The sequence below is a fragment of the Ranitomeya imitator genome, chromosome 7 (genome assembly GCF_032444005.1).
Source record: "Ranitomeya imitator isolate aRanImi1 chromosome 7, aRanImi1.pri, whole genome shotgun sequence".
NCBI lineage: Eukaryota > Metazoa > Chordata > Amphibia > Anura > Dendrobatidae > Ranitomeya > Ranitomeya imitator.
Window position 1 is genome coordinate 197,415,385 of NC_091288.1, and position 19,740 is coordinate 197,435,124.

The 19,740-nt window shown below is 45.6% G+C and overlaps 1 protein-coding gene across 1 annotated transcript in view; it reads left to right on the forward strand.

The window, feature by feature from the left end:
- The window catches only part of LOC138645954 (kinesin-like protein KIF19), a 50,177-nt gene extending 30,668 nt beyond the window's left edge, over positions 1-19,509 (forward strand). Inside the window, exons 14-20 of the mRNA XM_069735430.1 lie at positions 1,635-1,756; positions 2,204-2,361; positions 3,925-4,027; positions 4,977-5,399; positions 7,345-7,564; positions 8,230-8,337; positions 19,320-19,509. Coding sequence (XP_069591531.1) covers positions 1,635-1,756; positions 2,204-2,361; positions 3,925-4,027; positions 4,977-5,399; positions 7,345-7,564; positions 8,230-8,337; positions 19,320-19,429 — 1,244 coding nt within the window. The 3' untranslated portion in view covers positions 19,430-19,509. The remainder of the gene's footprint in view (positions 1-1,634; positions 1,757-2,203; positions 2,362-3,924; positions 4,028-4,976; positions 5,400-7,344; positions 7,565-8,229; positions 8,338-19,319) is intronic.
- Positions 19,510-19,740: the final 231 nt, after the last annotated feature.

Below are 19,740 nucleotides of genomic sequence, written 5' to 3' on the forward strand. Positions count from 1 at the left end.
AGGTGATGACACAGGATACGTGATACCACAGGATAGGTGATGCCACGGGATAGGTGATACCACAGGATAGGTGATGCCACGGGATAGGTGATACCACAGGATAGGTGATACCACAGGATAGTTGATACCACAGGGTAGGTGATGCCACGGGATAGGTGATGCCACATGATAGCTGATACCACAGGATAGCTGATACCACAGGATAGGTGATACCACAGGATTGGTGATGACACAGGATAGGTGATACCACAGGATAGGTGATGCCACGGGATAGGTGATACCACAGGATAGGTGATGCCACGGGATAGGTGATACCACAGGATAGGTGATACCACAGGGTAGGTGATGCCACGGGATAGGTGATACCACAGGATAGGTGATGCCACAGGATAGCTGATACCACAGGATAGGTGATATCACAGGATAGCTGATACCACAGGATAGCTGATGCCACAGGATATGTGATGCCATAGGATGGCTGAAACCACAGGATAGCTGATGCCACAGGATAGGTGATACCACAGGATAGGTGATACCACAGGATAGGTGATACCACAGGATAGGTGATACCACAGGATAGCTGATGCCACAGGATAGCTGATACCACAGGATAGGTGATGACACAGGATAGGTGATGACACAGGATAGGTGATACCACAGGATAGGTGATGCCACGGGATAGGTGATACCACAGGATAGGTGATGCCACGGGATAGGTGATACCACAGGATAGGTGATACCACAGGATAGTTGATACCACAGGGTAGGTGATGCCACGGGATAGGTGATGCCACATGATAGCTGATACCACAGGATAGCTGATACCACAGGATAGGTGATACCACAGGATTGGTGATGACACAGGATAGGTGATACCACAGGATAGGTGATGCCACGGGATAGGTGATACCACAGGATAGGTGATGCCACGGGATAGGTGATACCACAGGATAGGTGATACCACAGGGTAGGTGATGCCACGGGATAGGTGATACCACAGGATAGGTGATGCCACAGGATAGCTGATACCACAGGATAGGTGATACCACAGGATAAGTGATACCACAGGGTAGGTGATGCCACGGGATAGGTGATGCCACAGGATAGCTGATACCACAGGATAGCTGATACCACAGGATAGGTGATACCACAGGATAGGTGATGACACAGGGTGGAATAGGGATATCTTACTGATTGGTGGGAGTCCAAGACCTGCACCTTTTGGCAGAACGGTGCACTTTAATCCTCATTAGAATGGAGCAGCACAGTACATACGAGACCGCCACTCCACTCATTGTCTATGGGTCTGCTGACTGCAGTGCTCGGCTTTTTGCGGCAGGTCTATAGGTAATGAATGTCACAGTAGTTAGACATCTGATCTGTCCCTCTATTTTGTAAGAGAGGTAAAATGTTCCCGATCTGCCAATTGGTGCGAGTCCCACCTGTCGGCCCCCACCGATCAGTAAGTTCTTGCTTAGGTGATAATTTGTTTTCACTGGACATGGACAAGCCCATTGAGGGAATCCCATCAAACAACTCCAAATATCTCATCTTCTTTGACCCATTGTATGGATTTTCCTCTGTAACATGAAAAAAAAAACTCTGATTTTTTTTTACCTTTTTCATACCTATAGATGATAGGGTTCATGGGCCGGAGCTGCTGGAGAAGCTTCATCACTTATACTCCAAGGAGATGGAGCACGGGACGATGAGCCGGCTGGAGCAGCTGCACTCTCTGTTATCAGGCAGACTGGAGGTATATCATTATCATCCCGAACACTGTGTCTTGTGTATCAGGTTCTTTATTATCCATTATTCCTACCCATTTTAGGGTGTCTGATCTATCAATCACCCAGTTTCGGGCCACCTCCCGGTGATTGTGGCCCCTGACATCATACACTCAGCTTGACAAGTTTTCGTAGATGTCCATGTAGTGGAGTAACTTGAAGCTTCTGGGCTGCAAGAACAAATCACCAACAGGTCCTCCAAACCATCTTAGGTCATTAATAATATTGGTCTTCTCTTATGGGCAAAAGGGACATTAGGGTCCCCCAAGGCTCTGAATCCTGAGTACGACCACAATCCCTGTACCCACTATAGTTACGCCCAACAAGCCCAATGGGACACGTCTTGTGCCACCTGATGCCAACTCTAGTCCCTGGCTATTGATAACATATCCGATAGCTGTGTTTTTATTTTACAGGATGATTCTATGCAAAATGGGGTTGACCCAGAGATTTATGGGGGGTCACTTCTGCACCTGGATATAGAACAGCCGGGAAGATCAGTCAGTGACCAGAAGAAGAGTGGCGATAACCGCACAAGATACAACCTGTCTCCTTATACCATGGACTCAGAAAGGTAAGACACTTATCATTCTCCTTGTTTAGGATTTTACCATGTGCACCACCTGTTATAGCTTCATTTTATCTCACCTGTCGAGGTGGATCTGTGAATCCACTGGTCCCAATGAGCAGTCTGTAAGCAGCTTATGTCATCCGTAAGGTTTAATAGGTTATTTGTGAATGTTCTGAGAAGACCCTAGTAGCATTTGATTGTCTCCAAAAATTGCAAAAATCGGGTCATCTGTGGAACCTTTGTGGCTTAGTATCCTCTGGTGGACCAATACTTGCCAACTGCTTTGAAATGTCAAGATGGCTACCGGAAAAAGGGGATGTCTCGCAGTCTCCCAGAAGAGATGACAAATCTCACTGGCACATGTAAATATTCCACTATCACTTGTGAGTGGTATTATTGAGAGGTGGAAGCCAGCCTTACACCGCCAAGCACAATGCCAAGCATTGACTGCAGTGATGTAAGGCCTGCTCCACTGGAAAAATGTGTTCTATGGGGTGACAGATCAAGCTTCTCTGTCTGCATCTGATGGAGGAGTCTGAGTTTGGTGATTCCGGGAGAACGTTACCTGTCTGACTGCACTGTGCCCATTGTACAGTTTGGTGGAGGAGGGATTATGCTTTGAGTTGTTCCTCAGGGGTTGGCCTTGGCATCTTAGTAAAATCCAGTGAAATAAAATTTTAATACAAGACATTATGGACAACTGTAGTTTCCGACTTTGTGGGAACAGTTTGCAGAAGGCCCTTTACTGCTCCCCAGGACTATGGTCCATAAAGACATGGTTGGGGCAGTGGTGGAAGAACATGACCGGCTCTACAGAACCCGGACCCCATCCAACACCCTTGGGTTGAAATAGAGGAGATTGTGAGCGGGACCTCTCCTCCACTATCAGGGTCTGGATGAATGGGCAATAATATCTACAGACACCTCCAAAATCTTATAGAAATCCTTCCAGGAGAGCGAAAGCTGTTATATCTGCGAATGGACCGACTCCATATTAATGTCTATCATGGTAGAATGGGAGGTCAGGTGTAATGTGGTTGGTGCCAATACTTATGATCATATACTGTATTGTACCATATTTCAGATGAGCACATTCAATTTAATAATTTATCAAGTCATAGTTTTTTCATACTGTGTCTTCAGTGTCCATTTACTGTACAATCCATGTCCCCCATTTAGCAGATGTTGGATATCTAGTTGTATATGGATGCTTTCTTTTAAGGAAAAAAGCAGCATATGTGTCCAGTCCTGATCAGTGCAATGATTTTGAAGTGTAATACCACATCCAACCTGTGTGTGAGAGTGGTGCTGTTTTTGGAGTAATGCAGAAATGTGTTTCCAATCCATGATAATTCCTTTAACTATCAGAAACATCATCTTGATCTTTTTGAAGGTCTGTAGTGCCATAATATAACCAGGAGATTATTGCCCCTTTATCACATATTTATCCCTCATCATCTTGAAAGATAACTACAACTGCAGTGTTTTTAGGTGATGACCAAGTGCAGAAGTCCCTTCTACTGGAAAGCAACATGAAAAGTTACCATGTCTATATTTTTACTCCAGTGACTGTAGGACGTCAAAATCGACACCTGGATTAAAGCCCACGAGACAGAATTCTTCCTTGAGCCTGACACCTTTTCACCATTTGAGGACCCCAATACATCCGGTCAGTTATAGGGCGGTTTATCTTGGATAAGAACGTTGAAATAAGTATTTGTTGGGATCCATATTGGTGTATATAGTGCCTAGGAGCTAGGTGAGAGCATCCGAGGTCATAGATGACATGCAGGTTACCCCTGTAACCATTTCTGTGTTATAGCCTGTGAAAATGAGCAATTACTTAGGTGTATTATGACCAACTTATTTATCCCTGAGATTGTGAGTGAAGACTTGCTGCCATGTCAGCACATACAGTCATGAGGGATTCCTTCTCTCCAGTTTTTATGTAGCACATGATCAGTTATAGCAACATGGAGGTCACTTTTTGCCAGTACTGAGCAATGTAACTGTGAATCCAGCACTGGAGTGAGCAAAACAGACATTTTGTCTCTGAGCTTGAAGGTAAAAACTAGCCGTCATGTCAGCACACCCAGACATGAGGGATTCCTGCTCTCCTATCTCTATGTAGTACAAGTTCAGATGCAGCTGCAGAGAGATCACTTTTTGCCTGTACTGAGCAATGTAACTGTGAATTCAGCACTGGCGTCAGCTAAACAGCTTATTTGTCTCTTGAGTTTGTGGGTGAAAACCATCTGCCATGTTAGTTAGAGATTTCCGCTTCACTGTCTTTACGTAATAAATGTTGAGAAGCAGCAGCACGGAGATCACTTTTTGTCTATATGAGCAATGTAACTGTGAATCCAGCACTGGTATGGCATTGCAGCAATGCAACATAAGCAAATGGGGTAAGAGAAGAACTGATGCAGGAACAGTTGGACAAGTATCTCCCTATCCACTGATGAACTGGTTGAGCACCAGGATGGGGAACATTTTTTTTAATTTGTTTTGGGGGTCCCAGGAACAGCATATATTAATTCTGCCTTATTGCACGGTTTTGCAGATGACAAAATACTGGTCTATTATTTTTCCTATTTTTTTTCCTGTTCTTCCATTAGTCAGTTAGCCATCCTTTTAAAGAAAGCCCAGTGACCATGGCGTTCCCAAATCCCTTTGAAACTGAGCGTAGACGCTCGCTGTCAGTCCTGCCCCTCAGCCCTGACGCCCTCGAAGAAATTGCAGCCGGAACTAAAAGTATTTCTCTGGTTGCGGCGAAAAGACGATCAAAAGTTGCCAGCACCGAGTCTTCATTCATCCTAAAGAAAGAGATCGCCCGCCCCTCGCTGAATGTGCTTCAGACCCCAAGGATTGTGCTTCGCCCACCGGTCAGGAAGGCTGCGAGCACCGAGAGCCTGACCGCAATCGCTCCAAGGAAAGATGAGGACTCCAAGCTTCTCTCATTAACCAGCCCCAAGAGACTCCATATCAAAAAAAGGTTTTGGGGAAAAAGGTCACGTTCCTTGGAAGCTGCCTCTTCACAGGTAAATACACTAAAGTGTACAGCAACTGTGAGCTTAAAGGGGATGTCCAGAAATTTCAGACCCCCATCAATCTAATATTTATAACCTATACTAAGAATAGGCCATCGCTATCAAATTCCTAGACAACCCCTTTAATAATAGGGTCAACCTTGGAAAAAAACTCCTGGTAGCAGTTTAGGAACATTGTAGCCGAAGTGCCCTATTAATTACTTACCCCGCACTAAGAGGTCGCAGGTACTGTCAAGAAAACATTAGAAAATGTATTTATTCCTCTTAGATAAGCGGCACCAGAGTGGAGCAAAGGTGTAAAGATCTCCATTTATAATTCTCATCTGGATAACAAGCCAAACCAGAAACTCCCATTTTCAAACTCCTGTTTTGGGGCCTATGTCCCTCATCAGTGCAAAGCTGGAGGTCTGAGGCTGGGTGAGAAGCCACTGACAGAGGATCTAAGGGGTGAAGTTTCTTCTTGTAGAGAGTGCCAAGTCACCAGTTCGCTTCCCCTCTAAAGAGGATATTTGCATATTAAAAATTCCCAGAGCAGCATGCATGGCCTATAGGTCTCTCTACACTGATGTGCACTTTCCACAAGGACAAACGTTGCCACAAAGCTTTCCATCCATCCATCAGGGAGGAAGGTTCTTCTTTTTATAAGAGTTGTTTTTTTTGTAAGGGATTTTATTATCTGTATTTTTATTGTTAAGTCTTTACTCTATGTATCTTGCATCTATCTATCTATCTATCTATCTATCTATCTATCTATCTATCTATCTATTATCTATCTATCTATTATCTATCTATCTATCTATTATCTATCTATCTATTATCTATCTATCATCTATCTATTATCTATCTATCATCTATCTATTATCTATCTATCATTTTTCTATCTATCTATCTACCTATCATCTATCATATATCTATTATCTATCTATTTATTATCTATCTATTATATATCTATCTATTATCTATCTATCTATCTATCTATCTATCTATCTATCTATCTATCTATCTATCATATATCTATTATCTATCAATCATCTATCTATTATATATCTATTTATCTATCATCTATCTATCATCTATCTATTATCTATCTATTATCTACCTATTATCTATCTATCTATTATCTAAGATCTATCTATTATTATTATTATTTATTATTATAGCGCAATTTATTCCATGGCGCTTTACATGTGAGGAGGGGTATACATAATAAAAACAGGTACAATAATCTTGAACAATACAAGTCACAACTGGTACAGAAGGAGAGAGGACCCTGCCCGCGAGGGCAGTATCTATCTATCTATTATCTCTTTATAATCTATCTATTATCTATCTATTTATCTATTATTTATTATTTATCTAAGATCTATCTATTATCTATCTATCCTCTATCTATCTATTTATCTATCATCTATGTATTATCTATCTATTATATATCTATTATCTATCTATTTATCTATTTATCATCTCTATCTATCTATCTATCTATCTATCTATTATCTATCATCTATCAATTATCTATCTATCTATCTATCTATCTATTATCTATCATCTATTATCTATCTATCTATCATTTATCTATCTATCTATCTATCATTTATCTATCTATCTATCTATTATCTATTATCTATCTATCTATCATATATCTGTTATCCATCATCTATCTATTATCTATCTATCTATCTATCTATCTATCTATCTATCTATCTATCTATCTATCTATCTATCTATCTATCAATCTTCTATTTGTTATCTATCTATCTATCTATCTATGAACATTGCTGCCCCTTTGTCCTGTTGATCTTACAGGTTTCAGAGGTGGGCTTTTCCCTAAGAACTTTCTAGAAATGACCCATATATAATGCCTGATCGCTTCTCGTGACCACCTCTCTGTGGGTTTTGATCTTGCAGAATACATAGTTCTGAAACTTTCTTTCAGATGACGCACGTACAGCCGCACAGTATACGCAGAGTAAACCCTGATAGAAGTCACTGGACATCGCCGTCTTCTGGTTTTCCAACCAAACCAACAATGACTACCTCTAAAGACAAGGCCGTGCTAAGTACTAAGACCTATGTGAGGCCCAAGGTGAAGAAGAGTGTTCCAGACATGGTGCCACCACCTACCCGGATGCAGGAGAACAGAGATCATCAGTCCGGTCTGTTCATTCCTTCTGGTCTGTAATCAGGCACATGATAGACTGTATATGAAGAGCGTAGCTATAGGGGGGCTGTGTGAGCCAGCCAGGGGTCTTTATTTCATCCTGCGATGCCTATGTTACATAGAGCTGGCCATACATAGTGTGGTGCGGCCAATGGTATAGGATATAGCTCCGGGCCCCACAGCAGAATGTGGAATAGGGCCCCAATGTGTCACAGCATTAGTGACATCTCTATTGCTTCCGGTGCTTGGCTGCTACTTAAGTGCATCGTAGTACTACCTCTAAATCAGCTCTATGGACCTTTTTATTTTTAGCCCCAGATACTTGCATTTAAGTAAAAAAAAATCTACATATGTGTCATTCCCCACCTTTCCTCTTAGCTCCTCATATCCTGAGATGATCGGCTTTAAAAAAAAAAATAAAATAAATAATATAATTTTGCAGTAGCTGTTGGGAGATGTTTGTGCTATATGTGTCTATCTGTGGCCATCCAGTGTTTATGGTGTGAATTGCTGCCTGTCGAGGGTTTTTCTAGCACGTCGCGATAATGTATGGTTTGGATGAGCCACTAGCTCCTAGAAATGCTGTAGATGTAATTTCATCAGATTTCTACAAGAAACTGTGAACAAATACATAAATATATGATTTATTTATCTTCTCAGAGGAAGGCCCTATTCAAGTTCTTCAGGTCAGCCGGACACCTCCCAGTATGATCCAGCAGATCAATGCCGGACCAGAGAGAGGGCAAGTGCTACACAAGAGAGTGAAAGGTCAGAGAGCCGTTATCCTTCACTACATGTTCTGATTGACCGTATTTGCTTCTAGTAAATTTGCTCATTTGGTCGGCAGCTATCTTTCCCGAAAACACATGGACGCTCAGATTGCCCGAGCATGCATGTGATCTGAAAACATAAGAAAAACAAAAATCACCTGTTATATAATTTGTAGATCTTCTTAGTGTATGAAGGACCCATCACTAGCATTTTTTTCTCATTTAAACTGGGTACCACTGATTTCTTTTTTTTTTTTAATATGCCCCTCCGTTCCAAAGTTATGCCATCTGGTAATTAGAAAATGTAACCAGCAATCAACTAGGCGTTTACCAGAGGAACTCCTCTATGACGCTGGCCAATTAAAACACAGCCTCATCATAGAGGGGAAAAAGTAAACGCCTATGGAGAAAGCCGCAGCCATGTTTAGCGTGTTCTCCAGAGGTGAGATTTGTGTGGGCCCATGATGAAAAATCTGTAGTTGCCGCGTCCCATCCTGCTACTGGAGTGCTGGAGCACAGAAAAGCAGCAGCGGTTGAAAGCCGGAACGCAGGAGAGTAACAGCATTGGAGAGCTGGAGCACAGGAGAGGAGCAGTGCTGAAGAGCCGGAGCATAGGAGAGCAATAGCGCTGGAGAGTCTGAACATGGGAGAGGAACAGTGCTGGAGAGCCGGAACAAACGAGAGGAGTAGCGGTAGAAAGCCGGCGTACAGGCGAGGAGCAGCACTAGAGAGCTAGAGCACAGAAGAGGAGTAGTGCTGGAGAGCTGGAGCACAGGAGAGGAGCAGTGCTGAAGAGCCGGAGCAAAGGATAGGAGTAGTGGTAGAAAGCTGACGCACAGGCCAGGAGCAGCACTAGAGAGCCAGAGCACAGAAGAGGAGTAGTGCTGGAGAGCTGGAGCACAGGAGAGGAGCAGTGCTGAAGAGCCGGAGCATAGGAGAGGAATAGTACTGGAGAGTCTGAACATGGGAGAGGAACAGTGCTGGAGAGCCGGAACAAACGAGAGGAGTAGCGGTAGAAAGCCGGCGCACAGGCGAGGAGCAGCACTAGAGAGCCAGAGCACAGAAGAGGAGTAGTGCTGGAGAGCTGGAGCACAGGAGAGGAGCAGTGCTGAAGAGCCGGAGCAAAGGATAGGAGTAGTGGTAGAAAGCTGACGCACAGGCCAGGAGCAGCACTAGAGAGCCAGAGCACAGAAGAGGAGTAGTGCTGGAGAGCTGGAGCACAGGAGAGGAGCAGTGCTGAAGAGCCAGAGCATAGGAGAGGAATAGTACTGGAGAGTCTGAACATGGGAGGGGAAAAGTGCTGGAGAGCCGGAGCAAAGGATAGGAGTAGTGGTAGAAAGCTGACGCACAGGCCAGGAGCAGCACTAGAGAGCCAGAGCACAGAAGAGGAGTAGTGCTGGAGAGCTGGAGCACAGGAGAGGAGCAGTGCTGAAGAGCCGGAGCATAGGAGAGGAATAGTACTGGAGAGTCTGAACATGGGAGGGGAAAAGTGCTGGAGAGCCGGAGCAAAGGATAGGAGTAGTGGTAGAAAGCCGGCGCACAGGCGAGGAGCACCACTAGAGAGCCAGAGCACAGATGAGTAGTGCTGGAGAGCTAGAGCACAGGAGAGCAGCAGCGCTGGAGAGCTGTAGCACAGGAGAGCAGAAGCTCTAGCGAGTCTGAGCACAGGAGAGCAACAGTGCTGGAGAGTCTGAACACAGGAGGTTAGCAGTGCTGGAGAGTTGGAGCATAGGAGAGAAACAGCGCTGGAGAGTCTAAACACAGAAGGGGAGCAGTGCTGGAGAGCCGGAGCATAGGAGAGCAATAGCGCTGGAGAGTCTGAACAAGGGAGGGGAGCAGTGCCGGAGAGCCGGAGAAAAGGAGAGGAGTAGTGGTGGAGAGCCGATGTGCAGGTGAGGAGCAGTGCAGGAGAGCCAGAGCACAGAAGAGGAGTATTGCTGGAGAGCTAGAGCACAGGAGAGCAGCAGCGCTGGTGAGTCTGAGGACAGGAGAGTAACAGTGCACAGAAAAGCAGCAACGCTGGAGTGCCAGAGTAATGAGAACAGCAGTGCTGGTAAGACAAAGCACAGGAGAGCAGCAGCGCTGGAGACACAGAGCAAAGGAGAGCAGCAGCGCTGGAGAGACAAAGCATAGGAGAGCAGCAGCACAGGAGACACTGAGCACAGGAAAGCATCAGCACTGGAGAGACAAAGTACAAGAGAGCAGCAGCGCTGGAGAGACAAAGCTGAGGAGAGCAGCAGCGCTGGAGAGACAACGTACAAGAGAGCAGCAGCGCTGGAGAGACAAAGCTGAGGAGAGCAACAGCGCTGGAGAGACAAAGTACAAGAGAGTAGCAGCGGTGGAGAGACAAAGTACAAGAGAGTAGCAGCGGTGGAGAGACAAAGCTGAGGAGAGCAGCAGCGCTGGAGAGACAAAGCTGAGGAGAGCAGCAGCGCTGGAGAGACAAAGCTGAGGAGAGCAGCAGCGCTGGAGAGACAAAGCACAGGAGAGCAGCAGCGCTGGAGACACAGAGCAAAGGAGAGCAGCAGCGCTGGAGAGACAAAGCATAGGAGAGCAGCAGCACAGGAGACACTGAGCACAGGAAAGCATCAGCACTGGAGAGACAAAGTACAAGAGAGCAGCAGCGCTGGAGAGACAAAGCTGAGGAGAGCAGCAGCGCTGGAGAGACAACGTACAAGAGAGCAGCAGCGCTGGAGAGACAAAGCTGAGGAGAGCAACAGCACTGGAGAGACAAAGTACAAGAGAGTAGCAGCGGTGGAGAGACAAAGTACAAGAGAGTAGCAGCGGTGGAGAGACAAAGCTGAGGAGAGCAGCAGCGCTGGAGAGACAAAGCTGAGGAGGGCAGCAGCGCTAGAGAGACAAGGTACAAGAGAGTAGCAACGGTGGAGAGACAAAGCTGAGGAGAGCAGCAGCGCTGGAGAGACAAAGCTGAGGAGAGCAGCAATGCTGGAGAGACAAAGCTGAGGAGAGCAGCAGCACTGGAGAGACAAAGCTGAGGAGAGCAGCAGCGCTGGAGAGACAAAGCTGAGGAGAGCAGCAGCATTGGAAAGACAAAGCACAGGAGAGCAGCAGCGCTGGAGAGACAAAGCTGAGGAGAGCAGCAGCGCTGGAGAGACAAAGCTGAGGAAAGCAGCAGCGCTGAAGAGACAAAGCACAGGAGAGCAGCAGCGCTGGAGAGACAAAGCTGAGGAGAGCAGAAGCGCTGAAGAGACAAAGCTGAGGAGAGCAGCAGCACTGGAGAGACAAAGCTGAGGAGAGAAGCAGCGCTGGAGAGACAAAGCTGAGGAGAGCAGCAGTGCTGGAGAGGCAAAGCTGAGAAGAGCAGTAGCATTGGAAAGACAAAGCACAGGAGAGGAGCATCGTGGGAGAGACAAAGCTGAGGAGAGCAGCAGCACTGGAGAGCACATCACCACATCAAAGTTACATCACCACATCAAAGTTTAATGTGCAGAAAAACAAACATCCCGTACAAATCAAATTGTGCAAAAAATTTTGTGAAACCAATATCAAAAATGACTTGTGGCTTCAATTACGTGCTGTGGGGAAACGGGGGGGGGGTTCGGTGTTCGGCGGGCAACAAGTCCGCTAGCCAGGACCACATGGACCTGGGATCATCCTGCCTAACTCCCGCTCTCCCGTTAACGTGGTTATAACGCTACTCAGACAACGCAGGGTGAGGGTAAAACTGTGGCAATGCTTTGTTGAAGAACAAAATAGGCAGATAATACATACAGAGCTTCACCCTTCCATTGACCCCCCGGGATAATGGCAGATGTTACGTCAGAGCTCCCATGGGTCGGCTACCTCACCTGTGGTACGCACGCAGAGAGGAGGTAACGACAATCATAGGAAGATGACAGTGCATAGAGTCCATACAAGGTCCAAAGCCGGTTGATACGAGAGTCACCACTTGGCTTATCTGACCATCTCCATGGAACCAGGCGATCAGCGAGTCCCAAACCTGGCTTTCTCCAAACATATCCATGGTTCAGCGATGGTCAATGGAGCAGATCTGTGTCCTTCCAACTGGAGCCGAAAACCCCTAGGTTGTTTCCTATAGAATGATAGAGCCGCGTCCCTCATGATGGTGCCATGATGGATTGGCTGCAGTCCTGTCTCTCGTCCGTTGGGTGTTTTGCAGAATGTCCGGCTGTGTTGCTCTCTCTTAGGACCCTTTCACACATCAGTCACAATCCGGCGAATATTGAAAAAAAAAATGTATCCGGCAAAAGTTGCTGCCGGATCAGGTTTTTTTTCTCATAGACTTGTATTAGCGACGTATGGCCTCACGTTTCATCCGTTTTTCCCCGGATCCGTCGAAAATTGTTTATCCGGCGGCTGGAAAAAACGGACATAGTAACGGTTTTTGTGTCCATTGAAAAAACGGACAGCGACAGATCCATCGCCGTCTGTCGTTTGCTAGAATGGAAGCCTATGGCGCCGGATCCGTCAAATGACTGAATCCGGCGAAGGAATCTGTTTTTTTTAACTGAGCATGCTCCGATTTTTATAGGATCCAATTAGCAGGATCAGCTAGTTGGATCAGTTTTTCACAATCTGCGCCGGATCCTTTTTTTTTTTTAATTCCACGGATTGTGACTGATAGCAAAAAAATGATGTGTGAAAGCAGCCTAGTGCAATGTGCACACGTTGCGGATTTGCCTGTGGAATTTTCTGTGCGGGTTCTGCATCTCTTGGCAGAAAATGCAGGTCAAAATCTGTGCGTTTTTATGTGGATTTTGTGCGTTTTTACTGCGGATTCTGTGCAAATTTCATGCGTTTTTACCCCTGCGTTTTCCTGTAATGGAAAGGGTGCAGAGACCCTGCAGATCCGCAAAAAGAATTGAGATGGTCCTTTTTTTAATCCGCTGCTGATTCTGGGCGGAATTTTCCGCACCTTTAGCACAGCATTTTTATTTTCCCATTGATTTACATTGTACTGTAAATTACTTGCAGTTCTGCAGCGATTCTGTGCAGAAAAAACGCTGTGGATCCGCAGTAAATCCGCAATGTGTGCACATACCCTTAGGGTACCGTCACACTATAACATTTTGATCGCTACGACGGTACGATTCGTGACCTTCCAGCGATATCGTTACGATATCGCTGTGTCTGACACGCAGCAGCGATCAGGGATCCTGCTGAGAATCGTACGTCGTAGCAGATCGTTTAGAACTTTCTTTCATCGCTGGATCTCCCGCTGTCATCGCTAGATCGGTGTGTGTGACACCGATTTAGCGATCTAGCGATGCGATCCAGCGATGCGTTCGCTTGTAACCAGGGTAAACATCGGGTAACTAAGCGCAGGACCGCGCTTAGTTACCCGATGTTTACCCTGGTTACAAGCGTTAAACTAAAAAAAACCAAACAGCACATACTTACATTCTGGGGTCCGTCAGGTCCCTTGCCGTCTGCTTCCCGCACTGTGACTGCCGGCCGTAAAGTGAAAGCAGAGCACAGCGGCTGTGCTTTCACTTTCACTTTACGGCCGGCAGTCAGTGAGTGCGGGAAGCAGACGGCAAGGGATCTGACGGACACCAGAATGTAAGTATGTGCTGTTTTTTTTTTTTTAGTTTAACGCTTGTAACCAGGGTAAACATCGGGTAACTAAGCGCGGTCCTGCGCTTAGTTACCCGATGTTTACCCTGGTTACCCAGGGACCTCGGCATCGTTGGTTGCTGGAGAGCTGTCTGTGTGACAGCTCCCCAGCGACCACACTACGATTTACCTACGATCACGGCCAGGTCATATCGCTGGTCGTGATCGTAGGTAAATCGTATAGTGTGACGGTACCCTTAGTTTCAGTCTATGAGTCTCTTTATACAGAGTCCTGTCACCTGTCTCTAGATTTACCCAGAGTCCCTTAGTCTACCCCCACAGACAAGGGGAAGAATGGTGATGACCAAGTTGCCTTGTTTGACTTCGCAATCTATTTGCACAGATCTTCCTCCTACGTCCAAAAAAACAACAACTATCTGGGTTAGACAATTGTAGTGCTGCGGTAGCACAGTATGCAGTGAAGAGGCAGTGACCCACAAAGTTCCAATACAAAGTCTCTTTAAAGGGACTCTGTCACCTGAATTTGGAGGGAACAATCTTCAGCCATAGGGGCGGGGTTTTTGGGTGTTTGATTCACCTTTTCCTTACCCGCTGGCTACATGTTGGCTGCAATATTGGATTGAAGTTCATTCTCTGTACTCCGTAGTACATGCCTGCACAAGGCAAGATTGCCTTTGTCCAGTTTCCCTGGGCGACCGCACACCGTGTCTCTTACACACAGCTTTACATGTTGCAGACATTACACATGCCAGTCCTCCCCTGACTAGTTCCTGTGCATATTCTGCACCTCTGTATCACAGTCTCTTTACTCACACCCGTACACAGTCCAGGATATCCTATGGATTGCAGCCAGGCACCATATCCACCTGTTTTGCACTCGTTACACACGCCAGTCCTACTTCAGGCACAGGACATCCACCTCCGGGCACAGGACAGCCACCTCCGGTTCACTTCCGGGCACAGGACATCCACCTCCGCGACCAGTTACCATGCACGCTGCGGGTGCCAGTCCTGTTAGCTCCACTCACAGGCCATGCTCCGCAACACCAACTGCTCTGCACAGTAACAAACACCAACTCACTCTGGCCCTGACACACACAAACTCTCTACTGCAGGGCTTTTAACAAACAAACCTGTGGCTTCCTGCCACATGGAAAACCCAGACCAGACATGAAACGGACTGCACCACTAACATACTGCAGTCTGTTTCAAAATACAAAAGCCAGAGCCGGTTTTCCCTACATCTGTCTTGAACAATAGCATGTCCAAGACTACATTTATTTCTATTATTTCTTCTCTGCATTGCAGTCACTGCTACGCTCGTGACTGCCATACACACCTATGGACTTCATACGCCTCCATGCTCATCCTGGGGAGCACAAACAGCGACCCCTACCTGTGACATGGGTCACTGCTTCACACAATGCTTAATTAGCGTATCAGTGACCTCACTATTCTTCAAGGATAAGAGCACAGTATGTTATGTCAAATATCAGCTTTCAAGTCAATATTCCAGGCTTACACAAACAATGGTCTGTTTTTTTGACCAACCAGAAAAGTACAGTTAAATCCAAAAGCCAACATACAGATAAAAAGTCAATTCTTCTTGGTTTGCTAAACATAGTCGTCTGGGTAAATAAGATATAATCTGGTATCTTCACACGTCCATTTCAGTAAGGGTACCGTCACACTATACGATTTACCTACGATCACGACCAGCGATATGACCTGGCCGTGATCGTAGGTAAATCGTAGTGTGGTCGCTGGGGAGCTGTCACACAGACAGCTCTCCAGCGACCAACGATGCCGAGGTCCCTGGGTAACCAGGGTAAACATCGGGTAACTAAGCGCAGGACCGCGCTTAGTAACCCGATGTTTACCCTGGTTACAAGCGTAAAACTAAAAAAAAAACCAGCACATACTTACATTCTGGTGTCCGTCAGGTCCCTTGCCGTCTGCTTCCCGCACTCACTGACTGCCGGCCGTAAAGTGAAAGTGAAAGCACAGCCGCTGTGCTCTGCTTTCACTTTACGGCCGGCAGTCACAGTGCGGGAAGCAGACGGCAAGGGACCTGACGGACACCGGAATGTAAGTATGTGCTGTTTGTTTTTTTTTAGTTTTACGCTTGTAACCAGGGTAAACATCGGGTTACTAAGCGCGGCCCTGCGCTTAGTAACCCAATGTTTACCCTGGTTACAAGCGAACGCATCGCTGGATCGCATCGCTAGATCGCTAGATCGGTGTCACACACACCGATCTAGCGATGACAGCGGGAGATCCAGCGATGAAAGAAAGTTCTAAACGATCTGCTACGACGTACGATTCTCAGCAGGATCCCTGATCGCTGCTGCGTGTCAGACACAGCGATATCGTAACGATATCGCTGGAAGGTCACGAATCGTACCGTCGTAGCGATCGAAATGGAATAGTGTGACGGTACCCTAAGAAAAGAAAGTGATTGGAAGATTATCCCTAAAGCGGGACAACTCATTTAAAGTGTGACTAGTTTCAAGAAAACTTGCAGAAGAATGTCTGTGTTCCTCTAGCTCCTCCATTCTTCAATCTTATAATCAACTGCCATCTCCTATCTCAATAATGGGAAAATCTGGTTTCACTGAATACACGTTACCCATGAATTGAGAATGGATGATCAGTCCAGCAGGAGAAAGAAGTGGATTTCTCTGATAAGTTATGAAAATACAGAGAGTAGAACGGCACTAGAGTAGAACGTCTCCAAGCAGTCAGGACTATTAGCAGACAGCTGTGTATACAGGCGCCACAATCAGTATGGGAACCGGTGCTCTGCATAAATATCCAACAAGAAATCCATCAACAGCAGAGAAGAAGAAAATATGCGGCACTCACCCCAGGATAACTGTGAAGATTGTGGTCTTTATTGGAGAAAAATGCAAGTTACATCCATCAGGACATCAGGTATATACGAGGGTGCGGTGTAGGAGCTCGGACGACGGCCGTTTCGCACACACAGGTGCTTCGACAGGTCCGGACCTGTCGAAGCACCTGTGTGTGCGAAACGGCCGTCGTCCGAGCTCCTATACCGCACCCTCGTATATACCTGATGTCCTGATGGATGTAACTTGCATTTTTCTCCAATAAAGACCACAATCTTCACAGTTATCCTGGGGTGAGTGCCGCATATTTTCTTCTTCTCTGCTGTTGATGGATTTCTCTGATAAGTTATATTATAAAATTTATATTCTTAATTTGTTTTTAAAAATATAAAACGACGGATACTCTTTAAATATTAATTAGGATCATGACACAATGGGTACCGGACGTGTAAATCCGCCTCGGCACAGAACACATAAGCTTTCTCTATAATGTTAATCTCCTAATAGATCTGTGACGTCAATCAATATAAAAACCCCAGAAAAGAACAACTGGGGCTGTGAATATTTTATAACACAGGTAGAGCCGTCCCAGGAGTTATTATGAAGCTCACAGATGTTTCCAGCGTTAAGTGGCTTAAAAGTCTTTCTCATGACTATTATCATTATGTAATGCATACGATATACTCCTGAAGAACTGACGTGGGCAAAAAGTCCTAGGAAACGATCAAGAAACCATTCATTTTTATTCCACCATATAAACTGTATACGTTATAACCCTTTAACGACAAGACAATCTCCCTCCCCCACCTTCAATCTTAAGTTTTTTCCTTCCCATAAACATATGCGGACCTGTGTTTTGAAGATTTTAATGACTCCGTACCATACAATTTACTGTAAAATTGGGAAAAAAATCCAAATGGGTTGAAAAAATGTAAAAAAAAAAAGTTTTTACGATAAACATTTTTTTTACACTAAACCATTTTAATGTTCATGGATCAGTAAAGCCGAGTATGCTTTATTTTTTTCCCCATTATTATTATTTTTAACTAGGGAAAAAAGGCAAATGAATATGATTTTTTTTTTCTATTTTTTTTTTACATTTTTTTAAATATTTTTAGTCCTCACAGGCGGCTTGAACTTGCAATTGTTTGACCACTTGGCTTAAATACTACAACTTTAATATTGTATTAATATAGTCCTAATCACAGGAGAACCAAGATGGTGTCCATGGGGGTCTTTCATCTGCCACCATGGCAGGAAGGTGATGGGTGCCCGGATTGAGACTGTGGGTCAGAATCGCATTGCTTAAATGCTGCTGTCAGTGATTGACAGCTCCACTCTAAGGGGTTAACGGCAGAAATCAGATCCGAGTCTGATCGCTGCTGTTGTTGACTGTATATCACAACCACTATCACCTCCTGAGACCGCGTTGTATTCCCCGAACTATTCTATAAAGGATATCCGTCATGGAGGTCTAAGGTGTTAAATTGATCTCTTAGTCCTCATGAGGCCGGTGTACTTACTTCCTCATGTGAACGAGCCCTGGTGGACCGATCCTCTGCATTATTCCACATCTAGCGCCGCCTGCATGCGATTGATTTACGCTTATTTAGTGCTGCACTAATATATCAGTGCTGAACATATTATATAGGGGGGTCTCTCGCATTCATCAGACATTTATACCATGAGGCGGGAATAAGCCTTTAATGATCACAAGACCCTCGGACCTAAAGGCCCCTTCACATTAAGCGACGCTGCAGCGATACCGACAACGATCCGGATCTCTGCAGCGTCGCTGTTTGGTCGCTGGAGAGCTGTCACACAGACAGCTCTCCAGCGACCAACGATCCCGAGGTCCCCGGGTAACCAGAGTAAACATCGGGTTACTAAGGGCAGGGCCGCGCTTAGTAACCCGATGTTTACCCTGGTTACCAGCGTAAAAGTAAAAAAAAAACAAACAGTACATACTTACCTACCGCTGTCTGTCCCCTGCGCTCTGCTTCTCTGCTCTCCTCCTGTACTGGCTGTGAGCACAGCGGCCGGAAAGCAGAGCGGTGACGTCACCGCTCTGCTTTCCGGCTGACCGACGCTCACAGCCAGTGCAGGAGGAGTGCAGAGCAGAGCGCCGGGGACAGACAGCGGTAGGTAAGTATGTACTGTTTGTTTTTTTTTACTTTTACGCTGGTAACCAGGGTAAACATCGGGTTACTAAGCGCGGCCCTGCGCTTAGTAACCCGATGTTTACCCTGGTTACCAGTGAAGACATCGCTGGATCGGTGTCACACACGCCGATCCAGCGATGTCCACGGGAGATCCAGCGACGAAATAAAGTTCTGGACTTTGTTCAGCGACCAACGATCTCCCAGCAGGGGCCTGATCGTTGGTCGCTGTCACACAGAACGATTTCCTTAACGATATCGTTGCTACGTCACAAAAAGCAACGTTATCGTTAACGATATCGTCTAGTGTGAAGGTACCTTTAGATTGGGTTCTGATTGTCAGATAACCCCCCGTTGTCTGTAATATGTCTTGCATTATACTTATATAGGCTTTTTTCGTCATTTCATAGGTCCAGGAGAAATCACACCTGCCAAAACTAGAACAGCATTTCCTGGAAATCGCCAGCACACAAGCACCGCCGGTAAAAACCCATCAAGACCCGAGAAATGGAGAAAATGACCGGACTGTAACAAAACCGCCAAGAATCTGTGAATGATGTAAAACTGAAATGTCTCATAAAATAAAACCTAAAAACATGAGATGTACAGAGTCTATTTTACCATTGGATATGATGTGGGAAATTTCCTAAACACTGTGCTCCAATTTTTTGTCAACATTTTCAAGCTCTCCGCTCGCTATCAATGCTTTCCCTTCACTTTTCCCAGGATCACATTTTAATATTATTATTATTATTATTATTACTTTCCATTGATATTGTTGTATGACGTTTTTTTAACATTTTTATTATTATTATTTATGAGGCCATTTTT